Genomic DNA, 18202 nt, shown 5'->3' on the forward strand with positions numbered 1-18202 from the left:
CTTGTTTTAATAATCTATAGGAGTTAAAAAAGAATAGTAAAAGGAAATGTTATAGAACAAAAATAAAACGCTGCACATCAAATGTTTTTAAGAAATTAATGGATTCAAATATACAATATGATGTTATTAAATTTATACTTTGCCTTTGAACATAGATAATACATTACATTTCATTGATCGGTTACTTTAATTAAAAACCCAGCAACATAGTACGAGAAAAGATTTTATTATTATTCGGTAGGAAATAATAATTGCAAAAGATTTTGAAACAAGGTCAGTAAGAAAAGAGAAGGGTAACATAGTACACTCAGGTAAATAAAACACTCTTTCTCCGTGCTTGGGAACATCACAAGTGGAACTACACATGCCTTCCATAACTCTATATTATCCTAGCTAGAACCAAAAAGTCAATTTTCCTAGAAAACGAACAAAATAAATAAATAAATAAATAAGGTCATTTCACACTTCACCTCCATTGTTCCCAGTGGAATTTACCATCCTCCTCTTCCAATTCCTCGATTCGTAGCCATCACTTTTTAAAACCCACCAAGCAACAAAAGCAGCAGCCAAAGTCGACAATAACTTGAAGAATCGTGCTTTCAAAATAGAGACGTGCGAGAGAAGAAAAATGCGAGACAACCAGAGAGGCAGAAGCGGGGTTGGCTATGAAAAGGGCTTTGGTGGACATCGAGAGAGAAAGGGTTGAGAGGAGGAAGGGGGTGTAGAGTTGTGAGAGTGAATTTTTGGATTTGAGTTTTTTAAGACACTTTTGTATTTATATTTCTGTTAAGTTAATAATATTTTTAATTTTTTGGTTCAACAATTCTGATCTAGTCTGATTCTGATTCAATTGGATTCAGATTTTTAAAACCAAAACTAACCAGAATTGATTTTTTTTTGTTTTTTAATAGGTTATTTTTTGTTAGAGTTTTTTTTGTTTGTTAAACTTGGTTTTTATGTGTTCAATTGACAATCCTTAAGCTATTTTTTTCTTTGCTTTTATTATTTTGAAAATTAAATTTATATTTTTAAAATTTATGCGCTCATAACACTTTATAACACGTTAAAAAAACAGTCAATAAAAATTATAAAGTATTTCATATCCTTCTATTATGCAAAACTTGAGCGCTCTTAGTGCAACCTCTATTGTAAGAGATAATGGAGAATTTAGCTCTTCTTATTAAGAATAAAAAAGTATTCCCTTCAGACATCCATCGATCGATATATCAAAAAAGCACATCCTGACCACCAATTCACATCAAACCACTACAAATTTACAATTCTAATAAAAATAATAAAAGGGAAAAATTCATTCCCTTATTTTACCATCTTAAAAAAGGCAATCAAAATAACCATTTCTTGAAGACTCCAAACCAAATCTTATAATATTACAAAATTTTAGGTGAAAACATGTATTTTTTATAAAATAAACTATGAGTTCGAGGGTTCAATTACAAAATTTTAAAATCTTAGAGCTAAAATGTAACTTTTTTTTTTTTAAGTTTGAGACTTTGAGGTATTATAGTTCCAACTATTCAACCCTATTACACCCGTGCACGGTGGTCAAATTACAACATCTTTTTTGACCCTTGGAGAAGATTCGATTCGTGACATGCTTAGTGCCGACAAAATGTATACCAACTTGGTCAAAAAAAAAATATAAAAATTGCTTCATCCATTATATAACAAAATGTGTACTTTCGTGATTTAACATTTTTATCTATTTGTTTTTCTTTTCATTTTTTACTCTTATGGCCTTTATCTTAGTGTCGACCTCTTTCTAATCATGTTTTATAATTATTAAGGTTAAGACATTGGTTTAATGATTATAGAGGTCAGCTCCATTATTTGATTTTATGGATTTAAATCTTAATCAATATTAAAAAAAAAATTATGTAGTAGTCTAACTTAAAGGATGTGTTTTTAAAATTTTCATACAAAAAAATTTAAGAGGTGTTTGAGAGTGTAGTAATAATTTTTTTTGAATTGTTTTTCACTCAAAAATACAATGAAATAATATTTTTTTAACGTCAATATATCAAAACGATTTAAAAATATTAAAAAATTAATTTAAAATAAAAAATAATAATTTATTTTTAAAAATAGTTTTAAAATATAAAAACAAACATGAAATACAGAGGATGCAACTTTTGATAAACAAGGTTCGAGTGCCTTTTCTCGTGTCCACATGATCAGAAGGCTATAGCTGTGGAAAAGGCATCGAAGATTAATGCACATTGTCCACATGCTCAGAAGGCTCAATGGATTTTTGAATCTGACCACATAAATGCAATAAGTTGGCTGCAAAAGGACAACGAGAACAGAACAAGTTGGATTCATAATTTCATGTCTGTTCCTGTGAGGTTGTGTCATGTATTTGTAAAAGTGATTTTATTTGAAAATATATTACATAACATTTTTTATATTAAAACATTAAAATTATAAAAAATATATATAAAAAAAATATTAATTTTTTTTATATAAATATATTTTTTAAAAATGAAAACTATGGTACTCCCAAAATTGTATTAACTGGTTGCCTGTTTTAGCTTCTTTCAATTCAAATAGAATATTTTTTTAATAAAAAGATTTACAGATCACTTTCACTCGGATTGAGACTATTTTAATGGAAGCCACAGTAGTCGCTTTACCATAGACATTTCTTATAAGAGGTATCCAAGAATCCTTCACCCCCACACCAAACCAAACTATGGCTTCCTTTATCTCTCTTTCCAGTAGCATCCCTTTAGCTGCCTCCTCTTTCTTGCCTTCCTTCCCGAAAACACACCGAGTTTCCAGAGTTAAAAAGCCAAACCGTCCCGATATCCCGATTGTTTCTTGCAAATCAGGCAAGAATGATCATGAACAAAACCCTGCCACCAGAAGAGATGTGCTCATTGGTCTCGGTGGACTCTATGGAGCAACTAGTCTTAGTGATCCATTTGCCTATGCTAACCCCATTGCACCCCCAGACATAACCCAATGTGAGCTAGTTACCCTGCCAACCGAAAGTGACCCCTCGAACTGTTGCCCTCCAACATCCACAAAGATCAAAAACTTCGAATTCCCTTCTGCGTCCTCCCCAATGCGCATTAGGCCTGCTGCTCATTTAGTTGATAAAGCCTACTTAGCTAAATACGCCAAAGCCATTGCACTGATGAAAAGTCTTCCTGACGATGATCCACGTAGCTTCAAGAGCCAAGCCGACGTTCATTGTGCTTATTGTGATGGTGCTTATCACCAAGCAGGCTTTCCTGATTTAGACCTTCAAATTCACTTCTCGTGGCTCTTCTTTCCCTGGCATAGACTCTATTTATACTACTTCGAAAGAATCTTGGGTAAACTGATTGATGATCCAACTTTCGCTTTGCCTTTCTGGAATTGGGATGCCCCTGCCGGCATGCAAATGCCAGCCATTTTTACTGACCCCAAATCACCACTTTATGACCCCCTTCGCGACGCGAATCACCAACCTCCGACACTGCTTGATCTTAATTACGCGAAAGGAGATGCGAATCCAGACCCTGCAAAAGCAGGGGAATTGTATGCAAGCAATCTTAACGTAATGTACAGGCAAATGGTGTCCGGTGCAACGAAGCCTACTCTCTTTTTTGGAAAACCATATCGTGCTGGTGATGATCCAAGTCCTGGAATGGGAACAATTGAGACCACCCCACACACTCAGATTCACTACTGGACCGGCGACCCCAATCAAACTAACGGGGAAAATATGGGCAATTTCTACTCAGCAGGGAGAGATCCCATATTTTATTGTCATCACTCGAACGTCGACCGAATGTGGGACTTGTGGAAGAAAATACCAGGAGGCAAGCGAAAGGATATCGAGGATCCTGATTGGCTTAATTCAGAGTTTCTTTTCTGGGATGAGAATAAAGAGCTGGTTCGAGTAAAGGTTAAAGATACTCTTGACACCAAGAAGCTAAGATATGGCTTTCAAGATGTTCCTATTCCTTGGCTGAAAGCTAGAGCAACACCAAAATTTACAAGGCAGGAAAAATCACGTCGTTCAGCTAAAAAAAGCGTTGTATTAACACCAATTAGTGCATTCCCTGTTGTCTTGGATAAAGTCATAAGTGTGGAGGTTTCCAGGCCAAAGAAATCAAGAAGCGCGACGGAGAAAGAAGATGAAGATGAAGTTTTGGTTATTGAAGGGATTGAGTATGAAGAAAATCAATTAATTAAGTTCGATGTCCTCGTCAACGATGAACCTGATTCACCTGGTGGACCAGACAAGTCCGAGTTTGCAGGAAGTTTCATCAATGTGCCTCACAAGCATGCAAAAAAATCAAAGACAACTATGGTATTGGGGATTACAGGATTGTTGGAAGATCTGGAAGCTGAAGGAGATGATACCCTTGTGGTGACTTTAGTGCCTCGGACTGGTGGTGATTCTGTTACTGTTGCTAATGTCAAGATTGAGTTTGTCGCTGACTGATCATGGTGATGAGAGGACATATGCTACCATTTTCTTTTCTTTTCTTTTTTTCCTTTCGCCTTTTCTTGTTTTCTCTCTTTTCTATGCTAGTATTCAGTGAGTTCTCTTTTTTCTTTCAAGATGCTCAACTAATGGACCGTATTTCAATTTAGATACTACAATGGTTTCTTAGATTTGTTGCCTTCCGGGGTGTTTGACAATGTGTTTAAAAAATGTTTTTTAAAAAAATTATTTTTTTATTTTAAATTAATATATTTTTAATGTTTTCAAATCATTTTGATGTGCTAATTTTAAAAATAATTTTTAAAAAATAAAAAAATATTATTGGTATACTTTTCTGAGTAAAAAATACTTTGAAAAACAAATACAACTACACTTCTACATAATAAAAAAATCATTGTCATTTTAGACTTTTTTTTTAATGATACATAAACCTAAAACAATATGGTTTTGAAAGAAAAAAACTAAATTTTATCATAAACTAAACCATATCAGATCTCAAATAAATGAATTACCAAGTTGACCCTAAATCTTATAAAACTAGGTCTAGATTGACAAAAATATCTAGACTCATTCGGTAATAAAAAAAGAAAACAAAACAAAAATTGGGCGATGGAAAAGTAAAAGAGAGAGAGAGAGAAAATATCAAAGCATATCTTTCTCTATTAAATTTATAACCATCCTTAGCTTCAATGTGTTTAACACTAATATACTATGATACGTTATTATTAGGAGTAAATTAGTGTTTTATCTTAGATCTATTTTTATTTAGTTATTTTATAATTAAATTAGATATTTATATGAAAGACTATTATTTAAATTCTTAATATATATATATATATATATATATATATATATATATATTTGAATGATTTAAAATAAACAAAAAAAAGGGTAGAACTTTGGTGTAAGAATTATTGGTATCCTCCCTTTAGGTTTATGTCATAAAAAAATAAGCTAAAAGGTATGAAGAATTCACTGTTCACCCGCATCCATTTCATTGGAGATTACAATAGTAATCCACAATACATTCTTTTCATTTTGTTTTCACTTTTTCTTTTTCTTTTTCACTTTTTTTTCACTCAGTGTATTACTTTCCTTTTTTTTTTAATAAGCTAAAGGGTGTGGGGAATTCACTGTCCACCCGCATCCATTTCATTGGAGATTACAGTTACAATATGTGACGAAAGCACTGTAGCTTTCCTCGCAAATTATTGTGGACTGCTACAATGTTTTTTCGCACATGGTTTTTTTTATGTTTTTTTCTAAAATTCTCTTTGTCAATATTATTTTTTAAATATTAAACTGGTTAAGAATTATAATTACAAGTAAATACAAGTAAGGCTAAATCATGATCTTAAGCTAAAGTTAATTTATGAAATGGATACTGATTGAGATCGTTCTCTAAAATATTATGAAGATAGCCCTAGAAACGAGTCTAAATATGATGTAATACTAGTTTATAAAGCTGGAGATTCAAATATATACATGAACTATAGGAGAAAGTTCCAGTTTCTTATGCCATGTTTGTTTCCCGGAATTCACTTTCCGGGAAACCACTTTCCAAACTTTCCTGTGTTTGTTTGCCATTAGGAAAGTTGGTCAACGGAAAACACTTTCCGGTCAACGGAAAACACTTTCCAGTCAAAGAAAAATTTGGTTTGGTTTCCAGGAAAATGTTTTCCTTTTTGGCTGTGTTTGTTTTCCGGAAAGTGGTTTTCGGGAAACCACTTTCCAAACTTTTCTGTGTTTGTTTGCCATTAGAAAAGTTGGTCAACGGAAAACACTTTCCAGTCAAAGGAAAATTTGGCTTGGTTTTCAGGAAAGTGTTTTCCTAGAAAATTTGGGCGGAAAACACTTTGCGGAAGTTGTGAAAAATTTAGAAATGTCATTATTTGCTGATTATATCAAATTTGATCCTCAAACTTTTGATTGCTATATATAATTTGTTTTGAATATTTATTTTTCAATTCCATCTCTTAAAATTTAATTTTTATATTAATTTTGGTCCTTATTTTTATAATTGCTATTTGCTTTTTTCTTATCATTTTTTTATTGAAATTTTTTATCTATCAAATTTGGTCCTCATTTTTTTTATTGTTACTTATTTTATTTGAAATAATTTATGAAATGTTAATTATTATTATTTTAATTTATTCACCTTTTATTTTTTTTTTAATTTTTTAGATTTGATCTCTATTATTTTGATTATTATTTATTTTATTTGAGATAATTTATGAAATTATATATATTTTTCAATTTCATTCTCATTCAACTTTTTAATTTGTAAGATTTGTTCCTCATTATTTTAATAAACTTGAGAAAAATAAAACATTAATAAGTTATTTTCCAGCTCATTTTCCATGACATAACCAAACACTGGAAAGTGTTTTCCAACTTATTTTTCATTACACTACCAAACATCGAAAAATACTTTCCCGGAATTCACTTTCCAAAAGAAAACTACTTTCCTGCAAACAAACGAGGTCTTAGTTTATCATGGAAGAAACTCCAAAATGAAGATAGAAACTAATACACCATAAGAAAAAGTCCCTTCTCGGAAATTAAAAAAAAAATATAAATAATACAGGCACTATCTCATAAGACATCCAATAAAATAAAAATAATAACACCAGAAGACATTAAAAAAAAATATAAGAACTTAATTTTAAAATATAATAAGTTGGCCTATAAATGTCTAACCACTAAAAATTGGCTCAAAACACTAGAATAAGAAAGCGACCAAAAATGCAAAATATATCCTGAAGCCCACTCCAAGATAGTCTCAAGTCTTTGTAAACAAGGATTAATGCTTTCTTTGTATCCGAGTTCTGATCCATAAGAGACAAGCCGATTATCAAATCCCATTAAAAAGGTAGCAATGGAATTCATGAAAGCTGTTATATATATATATATATATATATATATATATATGTTCTTGGATTATTTCACTCTAAAGGTAAAGTTTGGGTGAGTATCCAATTAACAATAAAAATCTTATTCTATCAACTATACTACAAAAGTGAGTTACTACCAACTATTTGGCCTAGGAGAGGACCACTTTTGTGACATCTATCATCCATTAAAAGATAAAGAAAATCTCTAAACCAAAAGAACAATAGAGATAAAAATGACGATATGACTCCACAGATGGAAGGAAGATGCAGACTTGAGATACTTGATTTGCTTATAAAAGCAGCATACACATGAAAACTTAGCCTCTAGAAACTATTTTTCATGCAAAGAAATCGCTAGCAGAGTGAACTGGATCCTAGGAGAAAACTGCAGGTTTTAAGAACAACACTTTTGGATTAAAAGAAAGAAAGAAAGAAAGGAATGTCATGAGATCAGGACACTACACTTTCATGATTTATGAGAAACAAAAACCCCCTCCTATTTTGCAAACATGGCATGACGACACGACAATATCCATCTATCGAAAAAAATAGAAGAAAAAGCAGATGCATTTTCTTACAAACATCACAGTATTAGTTGAGAATAATTGGGAGGTTTAACCTATTGGTTAACCAACTTTTTATATATATGTGTGTGTGTAGGGCAATATACAATAGTAATGATGGAAATTACAACATAGAAGTATGTCTATAATATGCTCCATCAAGCTAAGGGTGGAGAATCAACTTGAAGTTTGAATCAAAAATTAGTAAATGGAGCAGTAGGAAGCGGTTTAGTAAAAACATCTGCAAGTTGATCGTGAGAGGAGATAAAGCGATCAGGTTTGCAGTAAACGGAGCAGCCTCTCCTACATTTGCTGCTACGAGCTCAGGTCCTTCAACAGATTCTCTTGCAGGTCTGTAACTCTTTGTTGATCTCTCCTCTTATCCTCTTCAACAGCTTCTCAATTTAGATTCTTCTCCCCCTCGATCTGCCGCTCGTTAGCATCTGATGGTTCTTCACCCACATCTGCTGAAAACTGCCCTTTTAACAGCGTCTGTAGCCTTTGAGCCCTCACTTCCTTCGAGTGCACCTTTGAGCCCTCGACTATTCTTTCGAGTGCGCCTTCGATCCCTTATTTTCCTTTCTCTTTTTACTTGGGTAGGTCACCCATTACAATGAGACCCTTCTTTGTATTTTTCCACCTAGGTAGGTCACCCATTACAATGAGACCACTTCTAAAAAAAAATCAATCAAAAAACAAAAACAAAAAGAAAGAAAAAGGGGAAGGGTTTTCACAATTATTCTTCTTTACAAAACTTACTATACAAAGTCAAAAGAAAATAAGTTTTCTAATGCCTTTGCATTGTAAGCATTGTAAAGAGGGGGCAACTGTTGTAACCCAATTTTGACCCATTGGTTTTCAATTTAATTTTTACGGGGTTTAAAATGTAAAATTAAAAAAAGGGTGATTTGTCAGCTTGTACAGAAACTAGGGACTACAATGTACTTTTGTCATTCTATCCTTAGCTTCAAGATAATCTTTACCTTCAAGATAATGATAGTTGTATGCTTTTGAATTCGATTCTAATTCGAACTTCAAAAAAGAGAATGAGTTTGATTGAGACTTTACTTCTCGCAAGTGATGAGACTCTTGCACTATAAATACTGATCTCAGTGTATGCAGAAAAAGAGGAGGATGATTAGAGAGAAACCCTAAAAGAGAAAACCCGAGAAGAAGGCCATTACGAGAAACCTACAAAAAAAATAAAAAAAAACATTTACAAAAAAAGAGGGGGCGCGGCCGAATCCTAGACTAGCCTCCGCCGCCCCCTCCCCCCAACTTTTACCTCTCTTCTTCCTTGGTCTCAAACCAGCCATACATTCCCCCTCCTCGGCATTTTCCTTTTTCTTCCTTCCCTCCCCGCCAACCATCTCCCAAACCAACCCTCTCTCAGCCTCACCCCATCAGCAGCTCTCTTTCTTCCTCAGCCATTTACCAATGGCAACGGAGAATCAGCACCCGAAAACCCAATGGTTCCAGCCACAGGCAGCTGCAAAACAGAGACAGGTTTTTCTCTGAACTCAGCTGCAACAACAACCCCTTCTCTTCGGTCCAGCATTTAGAGCAACACCAATATCGCAGCGCAATAACAACAAACAGCGTCGCCTCCTCCTCTCATCATTCAGCTTCCTCCTCACGTCCAGCCACCACACCAAAGTCTTGTGATGTAGTTTCTTGTCCTCCAGCGGTGCAGCTTTTTCTTCCATAGACACGGTGAGCTCTGGAAAGCAATAGTAGCTCCTTCTCCTTCTGCACCCGCGACGTCCACACCAGTAGACTCGCTGTGCAACTTCTCCTTCGCTAGAAGGAACCTCGCGTCTTCATCAACACAGTAACAGTGGCGGAAGATCTTCCTTCCAGCAGAAAAAGCAGCACCTTCTTCTCCAGCCATTGACAGCAGGATATTCTTCCAGCTTCTATTAAAGCAACAGCGGAAACTCTCCTTCATGACAGCAGCTTGTCCACGCCGTGAGCAGCAGGCCGGATCTTCAACTGAGAGCAGCGCCAGACCGTCTCCCTCAGCTGCGCCTCCAAGTCGCAGCAACGCTAGGTGAGTTCTCCTTCTTTCCCTGTTTGCTAAAATTAATTAGCATATTACTGTTGCTTGCATGCGTGAATTGTTCACGCATGCATGCAACAGTGGCCACACCATATCACTGGTTTGGACTAGTGACTAAACCCTTTTTTTTTTTAGTTTTGAGACCGGGTTACATAAATAAAATGAGAAAATAAAAAAAAAATTTCATTTCTTTTAATACAGAATTTTACGGATTTATTTATTGGCGCCAGAGTCAGGAATATCGTACCTTTTGAGTTACACAATATTTACCAACGCCAGAGTTGGAAATATTCGTAGGCGAATATTCACTGACATCAGAGTCGGGAATGTTACAGGATGATCATAAGAACATAACACAAACAAAACCTTTAGCAATTTTAGACAAAACCAGCAATGCACCGTCTCAGGTAGGACGCTTAGGGGGTGATAACATCTTCCCTTTCGCGTAACCAGTCCCGTACCATAGAATCTCTGTTGACCAATTAGGGTTCCTAGTTACCATAATACTAGGTGGTGACTCCTTGAACTAGACCGTTTCCCCCAAAGAACAAGATGTCAAATATCTGTTCTTTTTCCAATCGAGATTAATTTTTTAACGGGTCGCCGCGATGTCCGGGTGTGACACCAAGTTAAGAATAATTTGGAGGCTTAACCTATTGGTTAGCCAATCTTTTCTATATATGTGTGTGTGTGGGGGGGGGGCAATATACAATAGTAATAGTAGAGATTATAATATAAAAGTATGCCTATAATATTTCCTATGTAGGTACATTCTATAATAGTATTTATCTTGCTGGAAATATGGAATTATCACAAGGGTTTCCAGACCAAAACTCATGTCTTGACAAACCATAAAGTTGGATACACTATCATGACTTTGGCGATGGAAAGGGAGAAAGAGATGAATAAAATGCATATTGGTTGGCAACTTCAACAGAAAAACTAAAACATGTCTTGATGCTATGGTGGTATAAAGTTCCATGCAAGAGCGGGGTTATTGTCAGTTTAATAAATGAAAAATGTCTGCCTGAATTTTGCAGTTTAATGGCAAGGAATTAAGTTGGCAAGACGTCTTGCACAAGCAAGGATCCTGCAACATTAATCTCCTCATTCACCTAATCAGAAAGGCTGCCTTTTTTTCTTTTTTCTTTTTTGTAATGTCATCCACTATTCATACAAGGACGTATCTTTATTGACAATTACAGCTTCCAATGCTTACCAAAATGCAAAACACAAAGGTATCCCTACGTTAAAAAATGACTTTTTATTGTATATTTGAAATTTTTTTCGGCGTTTTTTCTATTGGTACGAGTCTCTAATGTTAATTCTAGTTTATCGTCGGTAAGCATTATAATTATTATTATTATTATTTTCTCTCCTAAAAATTATAGTTTAGCTCTCTTTGTTGTTGGTATTTCAACTTCAGTCCTTATTATTTTGATTTTTAATTTTTTATCTTGCTTCTTTTATAGAAATTTTATTTGTTTTCAGTTTTATCATTTAATTTTAATTTATAAAATATTATATTCTCCAATTTTATCACTACGCCATTATACAGTTTTACCGACGGATTAATTCCGTCGGTATAAGGAACACAAACCGTCGGTAAAATTATTACCGATGGTATCTTCGACAGATTTATTCCGTCGGAGTCATGAGCGTCGGTAATTCTAATTCCGTCGCCATTTCTGTCGGTAATAAAAAAAACGATACCGACGGAATTACAGACGGATCAACGCGCCAAAAAAAAAATTCCCGCCACCAAGTTACCGACAGAATATTTTCGTCTGTAAAATTCAACGGTAATTACCGACGGATATTCCGTCGGTAAAAGACACGGTAATTCTGACGGAATTTCCGTCGGTGATTGTGGCACGGCCATAAATATTGTAAATGATACTACAATACCGACAGACACATTCTCTCTGTAAATCCGTCGGTATAAATTTAAAATATTTTTTAAAAAATTATTTATTAACAGTTAAAAAACTTATAACCAAATAAATTTTCATTAGACATTAAAAATGTAAAATTAATGTTAAATAATATTCATCAAAATATTCATTACAAATTTAATGTTTTAAAAAAACAAAATTAAACTAATTAAAATAGCGGCGGAGCTGGAGGAGGAGGAGGAGGAGGCTGGTTGTTGCCGGAACCGTACGGCCAAAAAGAAGCAGCACATGGATCATCACCCATCTTTGATCTAATCTCCATGACCATTTGATTGAGCTGAGCATAATCCGTCGAGAGGCGTTCATATTGTTGTTTCAAGGCTAAAAACTCCTTTGACTGGGTGCTCGATACTGATGGAGAGCTCCCAACGGTTGAGACACTACGGGCCGACCGTAATTTTTCGGCCGTCGTGTTGGAGAGCCCGTAGACCCGATTTTTATCGGGTCCACCAAACGATCCGACCTCCATCCACAAATCCGGATCGAAATTTGGTTGGGTCAAAGGATCGTCCCCATATCTCTCTCTCAACCGGCTATTATAGGTCTCCTGAATTTTTTTTTTTAAAAAATCATCATATTCAATTCAAGAAAATAATAACTTACGAAATAATTTGATTGATCGAACATACCACAAAATGCTGAGCACAATTGTCCACGTACTGCTGCACCCCCTTTTGGCGGTCTTGACTCCGCACGTGCGTCTCTACAAATAGCTCCATTGGACTCGGCTCACGTCCAAGAGACGTAGCCTGTAAGGAAAAAAAAGATTGCAAGTAAATATATTTATAAGCAACAACAAATTAATTAACGATATATTTCATTTAAAATAATCTTACCATCTGCTTCGCATGTGCGCTGAATGGGATGGAGCCTCCAGTGTGCGTGGTCACCGAACCATGAATTTCTCGGTTCTGGTTGATGGCTCCGGATTGTGAGCGCTGTGAGAACCGATCAGATGTCACGTGCTCAATATATGCCGCCCATATATCTCCCGAGATGAATGGCGGTTTAAATTCCCGCCAAACTGCCACCTCATTCCAGCCTTCAAGACCGTTGTACCTCGCATATCTTTTCGTCTTTTTTCACTACAAGATTTAACAGTTTTACCAACGGAATTTTTCCGTCGGTGTAAGACACATATTCCATCGGTAATTATATTACCGACGGAATCAAAGACGGAAATGATCCGTCGGTGAATCGTTCGTCGGTAATGTTTTGTCCGTCGGTAAATCCGTTGGTAATAGAATTACCGACGGATTTACTGACAGAACAGACACGTCGGTAATAATTTTTTTATTACCAACGGAATTACCGAGGGATTTACCGACGAAATTACCAACGGAATTTTCGTCGGCAATTCCGTCAGTAATTATTGAAAAACATTTTAAAAAAAATTCAGTTTATAAAATTATAAAATAATTAAATTAACATAAATTAACACTGTATAATATATACTCAAAATGCTTGGAAAAAAGAATAAGAAAATCAATTCAAACAAATTTGCAACAAATAAATAAAATAAAAAAATAAATTCAACTAAAAAATTAATTCATATGAAAAAAATGAAGTTGCAATTGCTAAATATTTAAAAATCCTATAAATAAAGCTACTAAAAATTGATCTCATATGAAAAAAAAATCTCACAACAACATTTATACAATTATTAAGAACAAAAACAATTAAAAATAAAATAAAAAAACAAATATAGTGAAAAAAATCATGAAAAAAGAAGAAAAAAGAAAAATCTTACCTTAATGTAGTTGCAAGTGAAGCTAAGGAGTGAAAAAAAATTTCATTAAGCATATTAATAAAAAAAAAAACTAAGAGGATAAAAGAAGAAAGAAAAAGAAGACATACCCAAGCATGGAGGAAAAGAGAAGGAGATAAGGAGAGAAAAGAAGAGAAAGAAATAGATAAGAAATGATGTTTTTTACATAAAGTGAAGAAGAAGAAGACATACCTTAATGATGTTTTTTACATATAGTGAAGAAGAAGAAGAAGAAGAAGAAGAAGAATAATAATAAGAATCGGGTCTATCTCTTGTGAAATAAGGGCATTCAGGCTTTTTATTGGGACGCTTTATCGACGGATAAGTAAATATTAATATTTTTTAATTATTCCGTCGGTAATATTTAATTTAAATTTTTAATTTCGTAAATTTTTTTCAGAAACCGCCAAAAAATTACCGACGATTTTTCAATCCGTCGGTGATTCCGTCTGTAATATTTAAATGAAAATTTTAAATTAATTGAATTTTTTCAGAAAACCGCCAAATAACACCAACGACTTTTCAATCCGTCGGTGATTTACTCTCTGGAAAATACCGACGGAATTTTCCGTCGGTGATTCCCTTTGTAATTAACATGATGAACAGTGTTCACAATTTACCAACAAATTTACAAACAGAATCACCGACGGAACAAATTCCGTCGGTAATTCCGTCGGTAAAAATGACACGTCATCATTTTTTTTTGTTTTGTTTTAATTTTTTTTCCCTCGGTAATTCCCTCGGTATATACCGAGGGAATATTTCCGTCGGTAAAATCCCTCGAAAATTTACCGACGGAAATATTCCCTCGGTATTTCCGTTTGTATTTATCAATTTTCTGGTAGTGTTTTTAGTGTCATATCAAAAATCACGCAACCTACATCCATAGTAACTAATTAGAATTTAGAACATAAAATTATAAATAAAAAATAAATACTATTTTCGATGTTACCTAGTTGCTGCGTGATTCTCCCATACTCTCCTGACAACATTGTTGTCCGTGCTATCCCACTCAAATTTATTCTGTATATATAAATAAATCATTGAAAATAAAAATAGTACAAGATATAAAATTACAAAAATTATTTATTAAAAATAAACTGGAAATTAAAAATTAACACCTACCTGAAATCGCCGAAACCAGGCATCGATATTAGGTCTCCACTCAGGATGTCTGGAGACCTGACTCCATTGAAACAATGGAATCTCCATCGATGATTTCATAACCAATGTAATTGTCCTGGCAGCCTCAATATTTGTGAACCTGAAATTAAATAATAAAAAATTAATTATTTGTTCATAAATTATGTTATAAGTATTAAAAAAAACTAAAACCTAAACAAACTTACATTGAGAGGTCATCCTTCCATTGTGCCTGGTACTTGCGGGTGAATTGACCCCGCTGTGAAGGCACGCCGCTTCTGCGCTGTGAAACCGCGGTAGAAGAGGAAGCATCACACGGTGGCGCAGAAGCATCACCGTGATCAGCACCTAAGGAGATGTCCTCCTCGCTGCTAGAAGAACTATGTGCAACCATCTGCTGACGACGTGCTGTAGATTTCATTCGACGCATCTACACAAATGTATATGAATTATTACATAAATTAACTTTAATTATTTTAAAAAAAATTCAGCAGCACCTCCTTTATACTAGAGACTACCCTCAGTTTTCAAACCTGCAATATTTACAATAACCACAATCCATATAATCTCCATCAACATCATATATACAACCTAATATCATTAGGAATTCAATCATTAATAAAAATTTGGCAGCACCTCCCCTATATTGGAGACAACCCACAGTTTTCAAACCTGCAATCTTTACAATAACCACAATCCATATAATCTCCATCAACATCATATATACAACCTAATATCTATACCAATTCAACAATAACAATTATTCCAATACAAACAATAATATCCTAAAATTAATATAAACTAATTAAATTTAATTCTATATTTCAATAACACTAAACAAAACATCCTAAATACAAAACAAACAATACACAAAACTAAAAAAACAATACATTAATTCAAAAAAAAATTTGGAATAAAAAATGCTTACCTTAATAGTGTTGATTTTTAGATTTTATTTATAAAAATACACAAAACAAAGAACACCAAAAAAATAATGATAATTAAAATAAAAAAAATACAAAGTTAAAGAAAAACCATTACATAACTTTTAATATGTTGAAAACTACCAGCAAAACAATCAAATCTCTTCCAAAACTTAAACTAAAAACCGAGAGGAGAAGAAATAGAGATGAGAGCCAAGAGAAAAAAGAACCAAATGAGGGGGGGGGAGGGGGGGTTTTATATGCCAATATTTCTGTTGGAATTACCGACGGAACATTAATTGTTGTCGGTGGCATTAATTTCCGTCGGTAATTCCGACGGGAAATAAATTGAAATGCGCACCAAAAATTTCAAAAATGCCGCCTTTTGTTTTTATCCGTCGGTAATTCTGTCAGAAATTACCGTTGAAAATTGTACCGCTGACAATTCCGTCAGTAATAGTGCCTCTGACAGGTGTGCGCTTCGGGATGTGTGATTTCCGTTGGAAATTGTGGCACAAGCCCGTAATTTTTTTCGAACTCTCTGTGAAATACCGACGGCACTATTCCGTCGGTGTTACCGTCAGTAAAACAGTCAATATTTATGCGGCTTTTACATGAATTTTCTTCTATCCTCCTGCACACTTAGATCACACACAGCATAATAACAAGAGCTGACAATTAAAAAAGAATAAATATTTCATGTTCCAAAATATTACGTTATAAAAATAAGGTTTTACAACATGTTTAGTCAGAATTTTCATCTTCGTCCTCAATTGAATTGTTATCATCCGCTTTATCGTGCTCTTTAATGTGGTTATCATCTTCTTCATCAACATTCTGTACTGCACTAGTAGAGCTCAAAACGACATTCAACTCCTCTGCGTTAACATCAACAAGACTATCATCGAAAACATGAAAATTTGAATTTTCTTCTAAGTCAATCAAAGGAGCAACTCGGTATGGTTCATCCAACTCACTAGCTTGAAAGACTTCATCTATCACACTTGTGTCTTCGTTCTCATCCTGAACAACCTCGACACGACCCCTGGGTTTTGTTTTTAAAACGGATAACCAATCAACTCTTGATCGGTCCCTTCTAAAGGAAGGGGTGTATGTGTAATAAACTTGTTGGCATTGCTTTGCGAAAACAAAGACGTCGTTTACGTTGCGGTGTTTAGCTTTTGAGTTGATTTCAACGAGACCATAGTGAAGATCTACTCTGATTCCTCTGTCAGTTGTGTCATACCAATAGCATTTGAATAAAAACACTCTATTCTGCTCGCTATGATATTGCAGTTCTGTCGCACCCTCCCGAGAGCTCGACGTCGCGGCGACACTTCCTCCGTAGCGGGGATTCGATGTTGGGGTCTTTCTGTTGTGAAAAAGGGAGTCGCCACCTAGTATTATGGTCGCTAGGAAACCTAATTGGTCTTTCAGAGATTCTAAGGCAAGGGACTGGTTGCGTAAAGGGAAGGTTTTAGCACCCCTAGTACGCCCTACCTAAGGTAAGCTGCTTGGTGTTTGATTTGCCTTATAATTGTTATGGTGTTGATGTTCTCTAATCCCATCAGTTTCCTAGGATAAGTCTGCTCTGATGAACGAAATCTAGGGTGTTTTAAAAACCTATTTTTTGTCTCGTAAACCGTGGAGTAAAAAAATTGAAATGTCCTCGATTATAATCAAGGCTTCTTTCAAGGATTTATGCGGATTTATTATTCCTAGAAAATTATTTTGGATATTTACCACTCCGGGTTTCTTTATCCAAATATTAACAGTGAATAATAACAAATTATTCCCAATAATATTTTGGATATTCGTCCTTTAAAGATTTCTTTATCCAAACATTAGCGGTGAATAATAGATGAATTCCCCCCAAAATAAGATTTTTATATTTTTTTGGAATATTGGCCAATACCCTTTGGAGTTTTACAAACATGTTGTAAAATCCAGAAATGCAAGAAAAATGATTTTTGTTGTGTTTAAGAAATCCATGCGAAAACACATTTTCAAAGCTTCAAATATTTGTTTTTTATATATAAAAAAAACATAAAAACAATGTTAGGGTATTGGCCGTATGCAGGAAAACAAAACATTTTTTATTTTATATTTTTTTGATGTCTCGACGAAAATCGGGTATTTTCATACCGGACTTGTATCTTTATAGTACAAAAATACAACCTTGCAGAAAATCACAGATTTTTTAAATACATCTTTGAAGAAAACTTTTTGAATGGGCCAGACCTGGCCCAAAAGGAAAATGGGCCGAAATCAGCCCAAAAATAAAATGGGCCTACTTTCTACAGGGCTGGACTCAGCCCAGCCCAAACCACATGACTGGTAACAGTGTACTGTTCCTCTGCACAGTAACACGTTAATTAATTTTCCACACATGCACAGTACCCCCAAACTGCACATGCACAGTACCCCAAACTGCATGC

At 34.4% G+C, this 18202-nt stretch overlaps 1 protein-coding gene across 1 annotated transcript; it reads left to right on the plus strand.

Annotated features, from left to right (window-relative positions):
* The first annotated feature begins 2644 nt into the window (after positions 1-2644).
* LOC18095460 (polyphenol oxidase, chloroplastic) lies at positions 2645-4627 on the plus strand. Its single transcript, XM_006370058.3, has one exon. The coding sequence runs from the start codon at positions 2711-2713 to the stop codon at positions 4454-4456; it is 1746 nt and encodes a 581-aa protein (XP_006370120.3). The 5' UTR covers positions 2645-2710; the 3' UTR covers positions 4457-4627.
* Positions 4628-18202: the final 13575 nt, after the last annotated feature.

The sequence above is a fragment of the Populus trichocarpa genome, chromosome 1 (assembly GCF_000002775.5).
Source record: "Populus trichocarpa isolate Nisqually-1 chromosome 1, P.trichocarpa_v4.1, whole genome shotgun sequence".
NCBI classification, from domain to species: Eukaryota; Viridiplantae; Streptophyta; class Magnoliopsida; order Malpighiales; family Salicaceae; genus Populus; species Populus trichocarpa.

What these genes read in the sequence shown, in the direction of transcription:
- LOC18095460 (XM_006370058.3), top strand. Translation starts at nt 2,711, where the DNA reads ATGGCTTCCTTTATCTCTCTTTCCAGTAGCATCCCTTTAGCTGCCTCC.